Source organism: Neoarius graeffei, chromosome 26, assembly GCF_027579695.1.
Source record: "Neoarius graeffei isolate fNeoGra1 chromosome 26, fNeoGra1.pri, whole genome shotgun sequence".
NCBI classification, from domain to species: Eukaryota; Metazoa; Chordata; class Actinopteri; order Siluriformes; family Ariidae; genus Neoarius; species Neoarius graeffei.
In genome coordinates this window covers 3920925-3940504 of record NC_083594.1, presented here as the reverse complement: position 1 = coordinate 3940504, position 19580 = coordinate 3920925, and the positions used below count along the sequence as shown (strand labels likewise).

Below are 19580 nucleotides of genomic sequence, written 5' to 3'. Positions count from 1 at the left end.
CGGTTTTAAACCCAGCGTAATTACGCTCGTGCCAGTCACATCTGAAACGAGCCTCTGTCTTCAGGACGGCCATGTCAACTTTTCCGTCTGAGCTCATGGAGAACAGGCTGGAGGACAGAGAGAGAATGGCTGTTTCTTTTCCATCGCCATTGCTCTTGCTCCTGTGCCTTGTAAATCGACAGAGTGGTCGCTTGGAACTTCAGAACGTCCATCGGTTTATATTTGACGTCTGGTTTAGGTGTTAATCGCTGTTTTCTTGTGTTTTAAACAGGGCTTTGAACCAGAATTTTTTTCCTATTGGTTCGTTCCGAACAGAAATGGAATTTTAACGTTTCCGGTTTTGGGTTCCACCATTAAATAGACGTTCCCGAACCGGTTAGAACAAAAAAATTTCGTTCCCGGAACAGTTAATTACGTTCCCTGTCAGCTGTTTAACAAATGGCTATAAAATTATGTCTCTGTCTCATCCAGCTTAAGCCAAATGTAGGCTAATTCTATTACAACCTTCATTAAATAAGACAAGAAATAATTCAAAACAATTATTATTTCAAATGTTGGCGATTTGGATTCTCAGTATGTCTTCCCATCTACACAAACAGAAAAAGTGCCAAAAATGAAAGAGAATTCATTTAGTGTGTTACCAAAGGCTAGTCAGGCCCTATAGAGGGCTACTGCATGACGTCACCGCGCCGCGAGATTTTGTTAGGCGCCATATTGGAAGACCAAGTACACATCTATACAAGTACATACATTCATAAAACAAACTACACCTGAAATGTAGCCAGGGCCGGTTCTGCCCTAATCTGGACCCGGGTGCAACATCGCGCAACCAGTCTAAATCAGGACAACCATCACATAACTATAACTATAAACATTTTATATCAACTATTTTAACTAAATGGGCTATAATAAATAAGCCTGCAGGCAGCCACGGCGGCTGCCTCAGAAAAGTAACCATTCAATGACACAACTGAAAGCCTGCAGCCACGGCGGGCTGCCTTAAAAACTAACCATTTGTCCTACCTTAAAACTCGTTTTGCATTTTCTGCCTCCTTTTTTGTATTTTCAACCCTCCGTTTATTTTCTTTCCTTTTCTGAAAACCCGATTTGTGTCCAGACATTTTGTTCTGCTACCAACGAACTAACTCGTCAGGTCTCGTCTCTCGAGCCCGCGATGATTCCCGTGGGAAGGGCAACAACTGATACATTTTTACAAACAGCTAATAGGGAGGTTGCATCGTTCAGGCTCTTCTTTGCTCAGACACTCAGTAATGCACTTACTCACTTATTATCACATGGAGACGTGATAGTAGTCCACCTTCCCGCTCTCTCCATTCAGTCAGCGAACGTCACACAAGAAGTGAACCCCAGCGGGTCATAGAAACTTGCGCAGGAGAAGAATGACTTTTTTATTTGTAGGCTACGGAAACTTTGAGGAGCGAAATAAAAACCGGTATTAACCGGTTACCATTATTTTTAATAAGCGTTTCTGTTCCGGAACATAAAAAATAATAAAGTTTCTGGTTTCGTTTCTGTTCCATGTGAAATAGAAAAAGTTCCCGGTTTTCGATTTCGTTCCTTGAACCGGTTCAAAGCCCTGGGTTTAAATGAAGCAAAGTTCATTTGTCCTGTTCAGTGTGTTAATTTTGCGTCGATCACGACGTTTACATGCAGAAAATATTCCGGTTCTTGCCGTTATTCTGACCAAGCTATTTACATGGCTCATGAAAATTAATATTCCACTAATAATATTCCCATTTACATGCAAGCCATGCGTACTCTGATTGATCGTCTAGTCAGTTTGTGTAAAACGCACAGAGATGACCAGGCAAGAAGTCGTGTGTCTCAATCAGTCTGCTGTAAAAACCCAAATTGAGACGCACATTCCGAATGCACCGTATACATGTCCAAAGAATGCTCCTAAAACCCGAATAATATCTGCATATTATTCTATCCACACTCACTGGATATGAGCAATTGTGTGCTCTGATTGGCTACTCTACTACGCGGATATCAGCTCATATACCGTGAGTAGACAAAAACAAAATGGTGGCGCATGTTGCTGAACCAACCGAGGATGAAATAAAAACACTCTACTCGAAAACAAAACCCCCAAAAATACAAAAAAGCAACAAAATGTGGAATGAAAGTATTTGATGGTAAGAATGGATCTTTTTAGTTTTATTTTTCAAGAATTATTATTGGGGCGGCACGGTGGTGTAGTGGTTAGCGCTGTCGCCTCACAGCAAGAAGGTCCGGGTTCGAGCCCCGTGGCCGGCGAGGGCCTTTCTGTGTGGAGTTTGCATGTTCTCCCCGTGTCTGCGTGGGTTTCCTCCAGGTGCTCCGGTTTCCCCCACAGTCCAAAGACATGCAGGTTAGGTTAACTGGTGACTCTAAATTGAGCGTAGGTGTGAATGTGAGTGTGAATGGTTGTCTGTGTCTATGTGTCAGCCCTGTGATGACCTGGCGACTTGTCCAGGGTGTACCCCGCCTTTCGCCCGTAGTCAGCTGGGATAGGCTCCAGCTTGCCTGCGACCCTGTAGGACAGGATAAAGCGGCTAGAGATAATGAGATGAGATGAGAATTATTATTATCGCATTTTTCAGAAATTTCTCCTGTCATTTTGCTGGTTTGTTTACATTCTTCATCTTAAAGCATTTAAAATTTGTTGATTTTTTTTTTTTTTTAGACTGGTTCAAAAGCTCAAAGAAGTTTTGAAAATTACAGAACTGAAATGTCCAAGGAAGAATTAAATAAATGTCTAAGGCTGTTCTATACCTCGGCACGACAGCAAGACGGCACTTTCTACAAAACAAAAAAACAACAACACTAAAGTCAATTCGTGCAGCCATTGAGAGGTTTTTAAGAAGTCCACCTGAGTGGAAATGATTTTGTTGGACGTTTTGTATAAAGGTGGGTTTTTTTTTTTTTTGTTTGTTTTTTTTAAATCAAATTTGCTAAAAATAAAAATGCTCAATTTCTCAAAATCCAGTGAATGTGGATAGAATAAAACAGTTATTCCACTCAGTCTCATCATACATGGATTATAGACAACTCGGTGCTACGCGCCTCGTCGGCTGTCAGCTCATGTACGACTCGATTTCGTGGAATAACTGTTAAATATTCTGCATATGAGGGCAGCCATGGCCTAAAGGTTAGAGAAGCAGCCTTTAGCCCAAAGGGTCGCTGGTTCAATTCCCTGGACTGGCAGGAAAAATGTCGGGGGTGTGAATGAACAGCACTTTCCCATCCCTCTGTATCCATGGCTGAAGTGACCTTTGAGCAAGGCACCTACCCCCTCACTATTCCCCAGGCGCTGTAACGTCGCTGCCCACTGCTCTGGGTATGTGTGTGCTCATTGCTCACTTGTGTGTGTTCTCTGCTTCGGAGGAGGAATTTCGCTGTGCTCTAGTGTACATGTGACAAAATTTCACTAGGGCGGCTTCTTCTTCTTCATATCCCACATGCCTTAATCGGAAAAGGCTAAATTCAGAAGGAGGCCAAATTCGGAATATCCAAACAGAATATGATGTTTACGCGACTCGTATCAAATTCCAAATACTGTCATGCTCTGAATAACGGAGGAATATTTAGTGTGCATGGAAACGTACTGCTTTATCACAGTGCTTTCCTCACCAGTCACCATTGCTTGGTGCTTCTGTTTAATTGGAGCCTATTTAGGTAAGGAATTTGACTGGGTCAGTTTTACACACACACATACACACACTGCATAAACTGACTGTCCTCCTGTCTTACTGACCCACTTGGCCAGTTTTCCCGTCATGGTTGCAGCTCTGCAAGATGAGACACACACACTGATGCACACACCACACACACACACACTGCACTGGTACACACTCGCATCTCACTCAGTGAGTGTGTATGTGAGAAGAGAGAGAGAGAGAGAGAGAGAGATCAGCTTATGACTTGTACTCTATCTTCTGAACCATCTTTCCTCCTCACACTCTTTGCGCCTGCTTCATGTCTGGCTCTGTTTCTCTCGCAGTGTGTCAGTGTTTCTCGGTGCTGGAAGACGGAGCTCTGGCTCACAGCCTTCAGGAGCAGGAGAGTGAGTAAACACACTCCATTACACTCATCCTTCTCAAAATAATGGTGTAAGAGCAGAACAAAACCGATGATCGTAAAGCTTGAACGTGGCGACGGGACGTTCTGACACGTTCTTTTTCCACTCCCTCCTCACCCCTCCATCCCACGTCTCAGTCGAGCAGTTTTATAGCTCCAACGTGCAGAAGAACCAGGCGGTGCAGAATGACGTGCGCTTGGCTCGGAGGCTACAGGACGAGGAGGAGGAAAGGGTCCATCTCACAGACCAGCTCCAGCAGCTGTAAGGCTAAACATCCTCATAACTGATGATAATTCGCCAGTCAGCAGTAGTGTATAGGATCTTAAAAATATATCAAAAACAAGCATCGTTATTGAATCAATATTCCAAAAATCCTATTAAAGTGGGTAATGAGCTGCTTAAAGTCAGGAGTCCTGGAAATCCTGAAATAATAATTTTGCCGTCAGAGCCATCAAAGATTCATTTCTAAGATTCGGTTTTATGATTCAGTCACCATCTCGTCATTTCTGACGCGTCACATCAAACCTTGTAAAAATTTCCGATTTGTCGCGAGTTAGCCACCGGACGATGGCTACTTATCAAAACAACAAGATAACAAAATACTTAGCACACACATCACGTACCAAACAAAATACACACACTGTAAGCGACCAAGCATGAGAGTTGTTCATTACGCTAAACTGATATCACAATTGTTACATTAAAGCTGCAGTCAGTGATAATTTAAGTCAGAAAGTATGCCACGTGTACTTGTAGAATAGGTCAACTACCATGACTTTCACTTGTGTGTTTTGGATTAAAGATGTGGTCAGTGATTTTTTTTTTTTTTTAAAAATAAAAAAAAATATTTTTGTAATATTCGGGCGTGTTTTCATCACATTCTTATAGGTGTCAATAAAAATCTGCTCAGAGGGGAAACTTGGGGCTCAGTAGCATCCCAGGTTTTGTAAACAAATGAAAAAAAAAAACAAATGATATAACCGATCAGGACAACGAAAGATGTCAGTCATGTTCAGTTAGAATTAAATTTAATTTAAAAGCTGAAATTACAGACTGCAGCTTTAACAAATTTAGCTTACAAGTTACATTTTTTTTAAACTTGTTTAAGGAATATGGGATGCTACTTAATTCTGATTTTTTTTTTTTTAATCGACTCCGACCAGAATGTGAAGAGAACATTACTTACTTACTATGTCGAGCTAGCTCGGCTAAGCCTCGACACATGTCTTCTCCATTCTTCTTTGTCGCTCATTAGGGCGGGGAGGTCTGCAATCTGGCAGCCGATGTCGTCTGCTATTTGCTCTGGGTATGTCCTCTTGGGGCGACCCTGCGATCTCCTTCCACGGGAGGGTGTCCATAAAACTATCTCATCAGCCAGTTCCTGCTTGGTGTGACAGCAATGCCTGGCGAAACGCAGTCTCTGTTGTCTGATAGAGTGGCTGAGGGGTGGGATGTTGGCGTAGAGTTCTTTGTTCGTGGTATGATCACGCCAGGACCTGTTTAGAGCTGCGCGGAGCATACGGGTGTAGGCCCCGTCCAACTTCCTCTCCAGTTCAGAAGTCAGGGTCCAGGAGATTGAGCCATATGTAAGGACTGACTCCACTGTCGCCCTGAAGAAGTTCCTCTTTAGGTCGTCTGGGAGGGTTGATTTTCAGATCTTATCCATTCCGTTAAGGGCTCTCCATGCTTTTCCGAGTCTAATGTCGACGTTTCGTTCGGTCGAGGCAATGCAGCTACCAAGGTACTTAAAATCGTCCACCTGTTTGATCTTTTTGCCGCTCAGACTGCTCATACCTGCCGATGCATCTTGGTTCAGGCACATGAACTCCGTTTTCTCAGCATTAACGCAGAGCCCGATTTCTTTGGCTAGCTTCTCAATGCTATGAAGGAGTGAGGTTGCATCTCTTAGTTCATCTGCGAGGATTGCAATGTCATCAGCATAGTCAGCATCTGTGGTCTTCTGAGCTGGATGCCATCTGCTTCTCCGTTCGGTGAGAGTAAAGCCGAGTTCCATGTTGTCGTCGAGGGCTTTTCTTAGGACGTAGTCCAGGCAGATGATGAAAAGAAAAGGTGCCAGGGTGTCTCCTTGCAGGACTCCAGTGGTGATTTTGAAGAAGTCAGTGTCTCCATCAGGAGAGCGTACCGTAGACCGGGTGTTTTTGTATAGTGTCATGATGGCGTCTACTGTTTCCCTTGGTATTCCATATGCGGTCAGGATCTCCTCCATTTTGCCACGGTAGATGGAATCAAAGGCTTTAGAGAAGTCAACAAACAGTAGGGTTGCAGGAAGATTTTTTGCGTTTACTCCTTCTAATATCCTACGGATGGTCAGTATCTGTCCGGAGGTAGGTCTGTTTGCTCTGAAACCATTTTGGTTCTTCCTCAGTATAGGGTTGACTTCTGGGCGTACTCTGTTCAGTAGCATCAGGTTGTAGATTTTCGCCGCAATTGCGGTGTGTGTGATGCCTCTATAGTTCTTCGTGATCCCGAGGTTACCCTTTTTGGGGAAAGGGAGTAAGCAGCCCTGTGATGACCTGGCGACTTGTCCAGGGTGTACCCCGCCTTTCGCCCGTAGTCAGCTGGGATAGGCTCCAGCTTGCCTGCGACCCTGTAGAAGGATAAAGCGGCTAGAGATAATGAGATGAGATGAGTAAGCAGCCTTCAGACCATCTCGCAATGGGGTCCTGATTATAGACGCTGTTGGCCATATCTAATAGGGTGTGATGGAATTCCTCTAGCTTCCATACTTCAGCCGGTATCTTGTCGAGTCCGCAGGCTTTACCATTTTGAATGCAGCGGTTTGCCAACTTGAGTTCTTCCATTGTAAAGGGGCCTTTCTTTATATTAAGCTCGTTTGCAACTACTGGTGTCACTTGCTCGTTGGAGATTACAGGTGGCTTACCAAGCAGGTCTTGGAAATGATGTTGCCAAAGCTGAAGTCGCTCTTCCTGGCTTGAGGCTTTCAATTTGCCTTGGGTGATGTTTTTCCTCCCACTGATTTCGTTGACAGTCTTCCATGCTTCAGCTGCCTTTTTATTGCTAGAAGTGGTTCTGATGTGGTTGATCTTTCTCTGCAGTTATTCCGTTTGCTCAATTTCATATGAGCCTTTGAGCACCGCCCAAGCATCTTCAAATTGCTTAACGTTTTCAAGAGAAGGAAGAGAGGGTTTAAGCTGTGCAGATCATGTCGTTTTTGGCATATCTCTGCTGATTCCCACGGTTTTCGTTTCTTTGCCTTGGGTTTCAGCGGGATGGTGTGTTTGGCTGTTTCCCTGCAAGCTATTTCAAAATTTTCGTAGGTGGAATTTACAGAAGGGATTGATGTAGAGTCTTGGAGGGAAGCGAATCTGTTATTCAGCTGGATAACAAAGGCCTCGTGGATCTTAGGATTCGTCTTTAGCGTTGACCGGTCATAGGGGACCGCGGTGCTTGATTTCTTCTTATTTGTACGAAGACTCAGGCGGATTCGAGACGAAACAATACGGTGGTCAGATGCAACGCTGACGAAGGAGTTAAAGGCTCTACAGTTCTTAGCGCTGTTTCTCCACATTCGATTAATGATTATGTAGTCTAGTTGGGCCTTGTGTCCATTTGGGGCTGCATGAGTCCATTGCTGTCCCCATCTTTTCTGAAAGATTGTATTCAGGCAAACGAGGTTATTTTCTTTGAGGTAGTCTTTCAGCATTTGGCCATTTCGATTTGTTTTTTGGTGGAATGCGAATTTGAAGCCGTCGTCCTGACCAAGATGGGCATTGAAATCCCGGCCAATGATAAGGACGTTATGTTTCGGGACTTGTCTGGTCACTGCTGTAAGTTCTTCATAGAAGCGCTCGACTTCTGGCTCATCACTCACATTAGTTGGGCTGTAGCAGGAGATGACAGTTGTTTAAGGGTTTCCATTGAAGGTAGCTATCATTATCCTTGGGATTATCATTTCGACGCTGGCGAGTGCTTTGTAAGCTGCAGGGCTGAAAAGCATCCCCACTCCTCCAGTCGTAGCGTTGACTCTATTTTTCCATGCTGAGCAGGTGATCAGTCTCCAATCTTCATGAGAGTGTACCATGGTGGTTAGGTCGTCATGAGTGAACCTGTGCTCTTGTACGCAGACAATGTCGTGATTTGTGGCTTCAGTAGATGCAATTATTTCGGGGATTTTCTCAACCTTCTGGAGTGTCTGTACGTTGAGGGTGCCAACAAATATCTTTTTTTTCCCTTTCATTAGCCTTGATGTAGCTGTCTTATCAATTTCATCATCATAGTCGTCGTCATGATGATGAGAACATTACTAAATATGATAAATATTTTTTATTAAAATCACTGACTGCACCTTTAATCCAAAACATCACCAAGCACTCAAACACACGAATGAAAGTCATGGTAGTTGAACTATTCTCTATATGTATGGCACGCTTCCGGTTAAAGGTGCAGTCAGTAATTTTAGCTGACGCTATCTAAAACAGTCCATCGTTTCAGTGGTTTGTCCAAAGCCACGCCCCTGAAACTCTAAGCCGGAATGCTAACAAGCAAGAACGTATAATACAATCTGAAAGTTCATTGTCATTGAAATGTCTCTTTGGGGGTGTGGCTTTGGAGGGAACACTGACCGGAGTGGCTATGTTAGGTAGCTAAAATTACTGACCGCACCTTTAACTATACTCTCTTCCTTATCACTGATGGTTATCTGAGTGTTTTTAGGAGGTTTTCCGCTGAACTGTGAATGAACTGCCTGGCATTTCCGTCTCTGTGGCTCGTTTGCAGGGAGGAGCAGGACTGCGAGTATGCGAGGGTGATTCAGGAAGAGCTGCGGCGATGCGATGAAGATCATCAGAGGAGGGAGGAAGAGGATGAGGTACGACTCGCATGGCCGTGTGAAAGCAAAAAAAAAAAAATACTGATGCAGTTCTTTAAGCCTTCAAATAAGTTCAGTTTGCATGCAGTGTGTTAAATAACAGCAGTGTGTGTGTTGTCGTGGCTCTGAGTGTGTGGTCTCACGCAGTCTGTCACTTTTAAGCTCATTACTGAGCACTTGGACAGAGTGGGTGCTTGTTCCCAATAGCAAAGGGATCGGGGATGTAAAGGAAAATCACAGCGATAGAACGAAGCCCCTGTTTTCACGAGAAGCGTCTCTCGCTCAGCAGAGCACTTCACACTTCACGATAGCCTCAAGTGCGCCATTATTTCGTTGCTCCTTCAGACAGTCCTCTTCTAAAACTCAAACTTTAAAAACGATGGCTTTGTTCTTGAGGAGCTAAAGCTGGCACCACCGGCTTCGTAACCGTCTCCATAGCAACTCCTGAGGTTTTATTTTCAGCACCGGGTCGTCTCAGAGTTAAAGGAATACTTTGGCTCATAGTGATGTTTACACAACTTTAGATCTGATGTCAGAATTTTGCTTCTATGTATATTTTTTAGACTGTAGCTCCAGCGCTAATGTAGCTACTTTAAAATTAAAGGTGAAAGATTGAAAAAATGTTTATTTGATGACATTTTTTAAAAAATCTCCGCACTAAAAACGAGCAGAAGGATGTAAAATGTAAACCACACACTGCAAAAAATGATTTCTTGTTGAGAGAAAATATCTTTAATATGGGTGAATTTATCTATTATTTCTTATTAGAAGTTTACTAGAACTCAAATATAAGATTATTTAGCTTACTTTGAGACGCTTTTACTAATTTCAAGCCTTAAATTTTCTTATTCTATTGGCAGATAATTTTGCTTCTTTCTAGAATTGAATGCTTAAAATGAGCAAAATTATCTGCCAATAGAATAAGAAAATTTAAGGCTTGAAATTAGTAAAAGTGTCTCAAAGTAAGCTAAATAATCTTATATTTGAGTTCTAGTAAACTTCTAATAAGAAATAATAGATAAATTCACCCATATTAAAGATATTTTCTCTCAACAAGAAATCATTTTTTGCAGTGCAGTAGAGTTGTTTTTCGATGTGAGTGGCATTTGTGTCCTTTCTGGGGGAATATTTATTGAATTAAATATACAAATGCTGCTGCTTAGGTTTGTGTTGTACATGATGCTAATGTAGTCGCTAAAAGCTCTGTAATTGTTAGCATTGTAGCTGAAGTACAAAGGACACCAGACATGTCATGGCTGATTGCCTCCATTTGAGGAAACGGAGGATTTATTTATTTTTTTTATGCAGAATTCTTTTAACGACGACTATAGTTCATGTTTCTCAAAACAGGGTGTTTACTTTTGTGTGTGGCCATCTTGGCAGTGCTCCCAGGTGGTTATTTTTGGTCACAAAAGAGCAGGCTGCTATCTGTTGGAATGGGGAGAAAGACATAAACCAGTGTGATGTTCACAGATTTGAAATGCCTGCTAAAATTTGACGAAATAGTCTTAATAATAATAATATTTTTTTTTGTCTGGTTTCTCCAGCTGTGTGTGAGTTTTCTCCACAGCTAACGGAGCAAAGCGTCCTACATCTGCGCATGCATCAGGCTAAGACTCTGATAGGAACAGTGTTTTCAGATAACATCTATACCATCAAGGTGATTGGCTGTTTTTACAAAGGGGCGTGATTTACGGGGCACTACATTGTTTTGTAGGCGTGGCCTTGCTGCTGGTCGTCAAAATGTACAGCCTTTTAGTAATCAAATATAGTACGCACTGAGAGGCTCTGGCTGAAATGATGGATTCTCTGAGGTGACTGGTATTAGTATTACTTTGTAAAGGGTGCAGCCCTGAAGAAAATAATCCTTTGCCAGTCACTTCAGAGAATCCATAATTATTGGCACCTCATAGTGCAGGATATGTTTGATTTATGTCCCTCATCAAAAAATTCCAAACTAAGTGTTAACATTCGTCTATGAGATTGAATCTCGGCATCAACTCACTGGAGGCAGCCATGTTTGTTGCTTACCTCGGTGCGACCTTCGACCTACGCATGTGCAATGTACCATGCTATCCCTTTTTTTTTTTAAACCTTTTTTTAAAAAAAGTTTCTTTTATTCTATTTTTTGCCTGCCTCCCTAGGCATGATCATGATGCGTAGATCTACATACAGAAATGCTCGCGGAGCCGCAGCTGTGACTCGAGTCGGTTATTAAACCATTGTTTTTGGGATTTGAAAAAGAGACCAAGCAATCCATAAAACCAATTACTCACTCATAAAATCAGAAAGCTGTAAAAAAAAAAAAAAACTTGATTTATGTGGTTTTAATATGTTTAGTTGAAAATCCTCCTGGCTGAAATGTTAGCTTTTGTTTTGATTGTATTAATGACTTCTACTTTTGTCTGTTTTTATTGTAAAGAAAAAAAGTCTCAAGTCAGCCATATAGCTTGAAATTGTGACATCAGTTCATGGTATATCCAGGATATACCATGACTGATTCACACCGTTTTTTTTTTTTTTTTGACGTCACAAGATACATTATTTAATCAGTGGTGGAACTGTTTTATGTCACGTGAGCCAATCCCTGTGTGGGAATTTTTTTGATGAGGGATATAATGCACTATAGACACCTTTTGTTTAGATTGTATTTATATTTGATTAACATGTCATATTCTCTGTAGCAGACTAGCCAAACAAGCTAACTCTACCAACACCAATCATCTTTTCTACTTCCTTCCTAGCTTTAATTTTTCTTCGTAAAGTCTCTATACACCTGTTATGACAGGTTTGTACCTGACGGAATGAGATGACACCATAGTTATAAGTTTTTCTTTTGTTTTTGGATATCAAACAAAATGGGAACTAATTGCAGCTAAAAAAAATAGTCTGTGTCTTTTTTTTTTTTTTTTTAAAGTTTAAGGAAGCCGATTTTGGTCTCTCAGTAAACCGTGTGTCTTTAATACTCACTCAGCGATTGTGAGACACCTGGTATTGACTTATTCAATCTGGCCAGAAGGTCATGAACGCTCGCTCAGTAACGAACATGCGCCGTGTGTGTGCTGGAGGGGAAGATGTGTTCACTGAGAACATGAACTCATTCACAGTGCATCAGCTACGCTAGCTGGAGTCATTGTCCCTCCTTATAGTGGTCTCAACAGGACAAGTCAAGCTTTAAAGAAAAAAGGAAATAAATGACAGGCTTCTGCTCCGCCTCGCTTTATCGCATTGTTTAGGTTTTAAGAGTCGAAGCTTTTGGAATGAAACCTTTCATCAGACGGCGGTTCAGAGCGTCCTGTCAACTATTTAAACAAGATGGCACTGTGTAAGTCACTGTGATTGTTGATAAAAAGAGGCCTTGGGGTGTGTGTGTGTGTGTGTGTCCTGTATGAGCAAGAAAAAGCCTTTCAGAGCCTCCATTCACCACATAGAGTGAGAAGACACACCACAGGACACCTGGCTTATTATTATAGTACATGAAGTGTGTGTGTTAGGTGTGGGCCCCTGGGTGGGCTGTCAGGGGCCCTGCAACCCCTCTAACTGACTAACTGTATACAGATAAATTTTATCACATCTGAGTGAACACTTTGTTAGACGACGTGAAATATCTAACCGCGGTGCTGATGAGCACTAAAAGGCGTCAGAATTCTTTATACATTACAGTGCGGTTGAGTGCAAAAGTTTGTACCCCCTCTGCGCTCTTGTCATTTATTTTTAATACGTATTTAATGGTTTTTTCAACAAACATCTTGCATGCAAGACAAATCAGAAAATATTTAAAAGGCACCGTGAGACAAAAATACAGGAGGGAAATAAACCACAAAACTTCAGAGATCTTAATCAGAGCTTTCTCTCTTTAAGAAAGTTTCTGCTCTTAAGCTTCGTCTCACACCAACATAACACCTTGTTGCTTTGTGTTTAAAAGTGTTAAAAAATGAAACTCGTGATGTTTCATCAAAAAAAAAAAAAATCCACGAAACCTTCAGTGAAATACAGCTTTCTGAAAATTGTGTGTTCTTTGTGGAGGCCAAACCTCCGTATTTATTGAGCTAAGCTTCAGGCTAATAATAATAATAATAATAACACATTATTGATTTTGCGTTAGTACTTTGAATTGTATGCTTTTATAGAGGTGATGTTATTCAGTTTATTAATCTTTTAGTAAATTTCCCGACAGATGTCTGTTTTCGGTGCGTTCACAGCACAGCTGACTTATTTTTAAGTGAAATCCATATATAATATCTCAGTAACTCATCATTTATATGATTTGAAGTCAATCAAAGTTCACGTTAGTGAGTCTTCTCTTTAGAGGAAACTCGGGGGCAAAATGTAGGATGCAAGGTTTTTTTTTTTCTGTACTACATTTTGTTTTTGTTTTTTTTATTTCTTCTGTAAATGCTCCTGCAAACAATTTTCAAATAAATTCATCCGTATACAGTGTGATTAAACTTGGCACTAATTTATCACTCAGGCCTTTTTCTTGTTTTTTTTAAATTTACTCACGTGTTCTTTCTAAGCTTTATAAACTCTTACTTATGAGGGTTTACAGTCAGTTTGCTCAGACAGGCACAATTACAGTATCCAGTTTATTCCGAAGCTGTTATTTTGTGTAGCAGCTGCAGCTTTGTGGATTGGTTGGATTTCTTAAAAAACAAAAAAAATACATAGAGTAAATCTCTAGGATCATGATGGAGGTGAAAAACATTTGATATGTGTGTGTGGGGGGGGGGGGGGGGGAACAATAACGTTTGACTTGAGTGAAGCTACAAAAAAAAAAGTAAAGGTGATGTAAGGAAATAATTCAGCAAATATTGTTGTGCTGCCCTCTTCTGGTGAAAAGTGTTTATTGCATTTAAGTAAAACATTCTCATTTTCTCAAAGTGGAGTTTGAGAACAACTGTATTTATGATTATAATATATTTTTTATATAAAATATATATTTGCAGTTATATTACACTTATTAGTTTATTTGACTGATCACAGGTTTAAATCTAAACCTTAATTACTCAAAAGCAAAAATTCTCCAAAACAGGCTCCAATAAATAATCAAAATATCATAAAAAAATACAGCTCCCTCCATGTTTACTGACCCCCCTGTAAAGATTCAGTAAAAAGTGCCAGGAAAAAATCCACCTTTCGCTTCATCTGACACTGGAAAAAAATGAGAAAAATCCAACCTTTAATTGAAATAAATTTATTCAGAGAAAAACAAATCCATTATCAAGAAATATTTAACAAGATGTGCCACTATTATTGGCACATATTGAAATTATAGTGTGTTTATTTATTTTATTTATAGCTCTAATCAATCCTCTCCCTCTTTTCACATGAATGCTCTTTTTTTATTGCATTATCTATTTGAATTTAATTCTGTTTTCCATAGAGGAAGTGCCTCTTGGCATTTTTTTTGTACTTTTAGTGTTTTATCTTGTATAACTCTGTGTGTGTGTGTGTGTGTGTGTGTGTGCGCGCGCGCGCGCCTGCGTGCGTGCAGTGGAATAAAATAGTTAAGTATTTCAGTGTTTCTAAATGCGGTGTTTCTGTTTCAAAGTGTAATAATACAGAGCTCCCATGATGTCACAGTTGTAGAACTGCAACAGAAACTAAGACGTATGCACAGGCGCGCACACGTATGCACGCGCGCGCACACACACACACACACACACACACACACACACACACGCACGAGGCAGTTGCACTTATCATAATAGAAATCACCTTCAGAATCAAAACCTCACCAACCTCAACAACGATGAACATGTTGTTGCTCGGCATGTGCACATGCAGTGGGTGTGTGTGGGGGTTTATATTGAGCTGTACTTTCCTCTACTCAGTGTGTTCGTGATGTGTGTGGAAACTTCTCAGCCCACATTCTCGGCCTCTACAGTCTCCACTGAGCTGAGAACGAGACCAAGGGACAGAAACGGCTTCGAATGTCATTGCACTGTAATTTACAGCCAAATGTCATTTCATACATGGAGTTTCCCAACATGTAAGATTTCACACACTGGTCCCAATTAAAATGTAAAGTTGAGTTTAAACCTTCTACCACACTGGTGTCGAATTCTGGACTCTGATTAATCAGAAGGTGTTGATTAATTCTCTCTAACAGCAGCTCTGACAGTAATACAGCTGCAAACCACAGGTTTATGTTAATACTCTTGTTCTGACACATTATCATTTCAGGGATTTGTACAACAGATGCTCCAAATAATCCAAGTCGAATAATACACCGCTTAAAAATGTGTTATGATGTAACAAAGAAAAACATATATTTGGCAGTTATTCCACAAAATCGAGTCGTACATGAGCTGAGAGCTGACGAGGCGCGTAGCACTGAGTTATCTATAAACCATGTACGATGGGATTGACTGGAATAACTGTTTTATTTGATCCTCATTCACTGGATTTTGAGAAACGGAGCATTTTTATTTTTTGTAAATTCGATAAATAAAAACTTTTATACAAAACGTCCGACAAAATAATTTCTGCTTAGAATGTAAACAAACCGGCGAAATGACAGGAGCAATTTGTGAAAAATGCGATGATGATGATGATAATTCTTGAAAAAGAAAAAAGGTACGTTTTTACCATCAAATATTTTCATTCCATGTTTTGTTGCCCTTTGTATTTTTTGGGGTTTTGTTTTCAAGTAGAGTTTTTATTTCGTCCTCGGTTGGTTCAGCAACACACTCCACCATTTTGTTTTTCTCTACTCGTGGTATATGAGCTGGTATCCTAGTAGTAGAGTAGCCAATCAGAGCGCACGGTTGCTCATATCCAGTGTTAGTACTTTGTAAGCGTCAGAGGGAAAGCTGTATCTTTTTAAGTTTTCCGATATCTTCAGGACGGAGGAGTTTAGACTTTTTGCAGTTTCTTGGTAACATGACAAGCTGCAATTTTTTCGTCTTATTAACTTCAATAAAGAGAGAAATATGAGAGATTTGTTATAAGTCAGAACAAGAGCTAACTTGTTTTACATTTATAAATGGATTAAAAATGATCAGTGCTGTGTTGCTGTGGAATGAGAGGGTGGTAACAGTAACGCATCACACCCTTGATTTTTAAAATTTATTTATTTTTGATTTAACAACGACAGAGTGTTTTACTCCTTTACTTACCGAATATTTACAATAAAGTTGTATAAAGCAATAAATATCAGCTTTGGTTTGGGTCAGTGTTTGGAAAGTTCTGGAATAAATCTGACCATTAAATACAGTGTTTGTCAAAGAGCCTCATATTAATAAAACGATGTTACATTCAGACAGAAGTGAACTGAGACAGTTAACGAAAAATGACCTGTGTGTGTGTGTGTGTGTGTGTGTGTGTGTGTGTGTGTGTGTGTGTGTGTGTGATGGTAGGAGATGGCCAAGCAGCTGCAGGAGGAGGAAGAATTGAAGATTAGACAGGAGAGAGCTGAGGCTGGTTACCACAAGGACAGCGGAGATTCGCTGCTCAATCAGGGTAATCTCACATCACACACTTCACTACAGACACACAGGGACATGATTACATTCTCTCTCTCTCTCTCTCTCTTTCTTTCTCTCTCACACACTTTCACTCTCCGTCCCTCTTACCTTCTCCTTTCTCCTGTCTTTTCTCTCAATCTCTGTCCTTACTTCTCTCTCCTCCTGTCTCTTCTCTCGTTCTTTCTCTCAGGGTTAGGGTTCTGGCAGCAGATGATGCGGGATGCTGAACTGGCTCGTAGACTGCAGGAGGAGGAGGACAATCAGCCTCACAGGAGGGTAGGTCATGTAGATACATACACACACACACACCGCATGTCTCCTTCTTCTTCTTCTTCTTCTTCTTCTTCTTCTTCTTATTATTATTATTATTCAGGACACATTCTCTCATGCTTTTGGTTCCAGAGCACTGAAACTGACGTGGACTTCCGTACAGTACAGGTGGCCCAAGATGAGGTGAGAGGATACATGGATGGATGAGAGTATTGACTTAAACTGGATAAAGGGATGAAAGAGGATGTAAGGATGAGTGAATGGATTATTATAAGGGTGGGTGGATTAATTAATAGATACATGGATGAAAGGTAATATGGGTGAGTGGATGGATGGATGGATGGATGGATGAAAAGATTTAATTAATGGATGGGTGAAATATTGTTAGACTCAAATATGATGAAAGCTTTGTGAACTCCTGACCCTCATCACATTCACTCTTCTTTCTTTCTTTTTTTTTTTTTTAGGAACTCGCTCGCTACATGCAGCGAGAGGAGAACAGGAGCAACAGGAGGTCACATGACCTGCTTGCTCTGCAGAGGTTGCATGACCCAAGATGCACAGGCAGAAAGGTCGGGATGTCTCGCAGCTCAACCTTCTGTTTATTTTCATCAGGGTGCATTTTTAAATCCAAAGCACTTCATACACCAAATTCTGTGTGTGTGTGTGTGTGTGTGTGTGTGTGTGTGTGTGTGTGTGTTTAATCAGTGTATTTAAAGAAATGTTTTTAGACGGTTCAAAGAAGAGTTTCTTTACAAAAGTTTGCTAAGTCTAAGTGGTTTAGCTGACATGCTTCATCTGTCTGTCATCATTAAAAAAAATATTCATTAAAAAAAAAAACCTTGGGCCTGAAATTAAGACCATTTTACAGGGTTATTGGTTTTTTTTGTTTGTTTTTTTTAAGTGAGAGTTGGCCTGAATGTAAGCAGTAAAGGAAAGGAAGTCACCTAGCTTTATACAAACACACAAATTTCAAACTTAAATAAAACTGAATAACGTTATTTTTCCCACATTATTCAGTGAGATTTCCATAAATCCTATACACACACATTCTTTATTTTATATTATTGCAAATCCTTATTTTATTGTAACTGTCCTCCATTTCACTCCTTTTCCTGAATGATGATTTTTTTTTTTTTTCAAAAAAAGGGGAAAAAATCTATTTATATACAAAACAATGTGATATCTATATGTTTCTGTAAATGAATGTGTCCTGTGCTTAAATAAGTTTGGTAAAAAAAAAAATTACCAAACATTTCTTCAAAAATTTTTTTTTAAATAAGTCATCCTTCAGGCGGCACGGTGGTGTAGTGGTTAGCGCTGCCGCCTCACAGCAAGAAGGTCCGGGTTCGAGCCCCGTGGCCGGCGAGGGCCTTTCTGTGCGGAGTTTGCATGTTCTCCCCGTGTCCACGTGGGTTTCCTCCGGGTGCTCCGGTTTCCCCCACAGTCCAAAGACATGCAGGTTAGGTTAACTGGTGACTCTAAATTGAGCGTAGGTGTGAGTGTGAATGGTTGTCTGTGTCTATGTGTCAGCCCTGTGATGACCTGGCGACTTGTCCAGGGTGTACCCCGCCTTTCGCCCGTAGTCAGCTGGGATAGGCTCCAGCTCGCCCGCGACCCTGTAGAAGGATAAAGTGGCTAGAGATAATGAGATGAGATGAAGTCATCCTTCAAAAAAAAAAAGTGAAGTGAAGGACAGTTTTGGTTATTATACAACACAACCTTCAAAAAATTAAATATTACAGGAAAAAAGTTTGTATCTGAGCAGCATATTGCATAAGAGAGCACTTTTCAGATGAAAAAAGAAAACATAATGAAGGCTGCTGGAAAATTTTTGGTGCAAAATGAAGAAGTGAGTGTGACAGTCAGTGTCCAGAAGAACTGCGGCTGGTTCTGTAAGATGCTCAGGAAAACCTGCAGCTCATTTCCGCATAAAACTGACCTCACTGGACCTGAGAACACTATTTTGTTTTGTTTTTTTAAAGCAAAGGGTCATAACTAGGTATGTAATGATCTATCGTGTGATGATAAATCATGATACAAATTTATGATGATTCAAATTGATGGGGAAAAAAGGATTACGATTATTATTCTCAGGCTGTGTAATCTCTAAGCATTTTTCTTAAGCAAAGGGTCGTCACACTGAATATTGACTCTGCTTCATTTATTCCTGTTTACTGCTCTTTATAGCATTTTTTTAAAGTAGAAACATTTATTTTTGAAGGCATCTTTGCTCCACAGCATTTCTTTGCATGTGCTGAAGATGCTTGCACAGAGTCATAAATCAGAACTGAGAGTTTATTGTGGTGTGGAAAGTTTTGACTTATTTATAAAATAAAAAAAAAAGTACCTGGAGGAAAAAAATGAATAAAATTAGAAACATTTGGTTATCAAATTTCAGCCGGATGTCACCTCACTTTCTCAGGCAACCTCACTGAAATTGAGATTTCTATTTTCAGGATTTTTACTCAAACCCCCTCCCAGTTTTATTACCAATTCATTTATAATTTTATAAATTATTCAGGTGCCCAGAGAGAGACTGAACTCCGAGGGCCTGCACTCACCTGTGGAAGAAGAACAATCCCTGGATCAGCCCCCACTAATCCCCACATGCACTGCTCTGTTAGTCTCACACACACACACACACACACACACACACACACACACACACACACACACACACACACACCCTACAGTGTGGCAGTGTTTATCCCACCAGCACACATTCATTATTCTAAATCATTTCCCTTTTCTTCAGACACACACACCCCTTCCACAACATCGCAGAAGAACTGGACCCGACGTTCACCGGCAGGAAACAGGAAAACCGGATCTCGACCGGCTCATCCTCTGGTAATTCCTCTTTAAAATATTCTGGAAAAACATTTACTACTTTTCCAGTAAAAGT

The 19580-nt window shown here is 40.6% G+C and overlaps 1 protein-coding gene across 5 annotated transcripts in view; it reads left to right on the top strand.

Moving 5' to 3' along the window:
• ccdc50b (coiled-coil domain containing 50b) overlaps positions 1–19580 on the top strand; it is a 45614-nt gene that overhangs the window by 16881 nt on the left and 9153 nt on the right. For 4 of the 5 annotated variants that reach the window (XM_060910986.1, XM_060910988.1, XM_060910987.1 and 1 more), the window contains 8 exons: positions 4007–4069; positions 4222–4345; positions 8843–8933; positions 16295–16678; positions 16805–16855; positions 17140–17244; positions 19197–19294; positions 19431–19525. In XM_060910986.1, coding sequence (XP_060766969.1) covers positions 4007–4069; positions 4222–4345; positions 8843–8933; positions 16295–16678; positions 16805–16855; positions 17140–17244; positions 19197–19294; positions 19431–19525 — 1011 coding nt within the window. The remainder of the gene's footprint in view (positions 1–4006; positions 4070–4221; positions 4346–8842; positions 8934–16294; positions 16679–16804; positions 16856–17139; positions 17245–19196; positions 19295–19430; positions 19526–19580) is intronic. The other variant, XM_060910991.1, reaches the window with a different exon arrangement.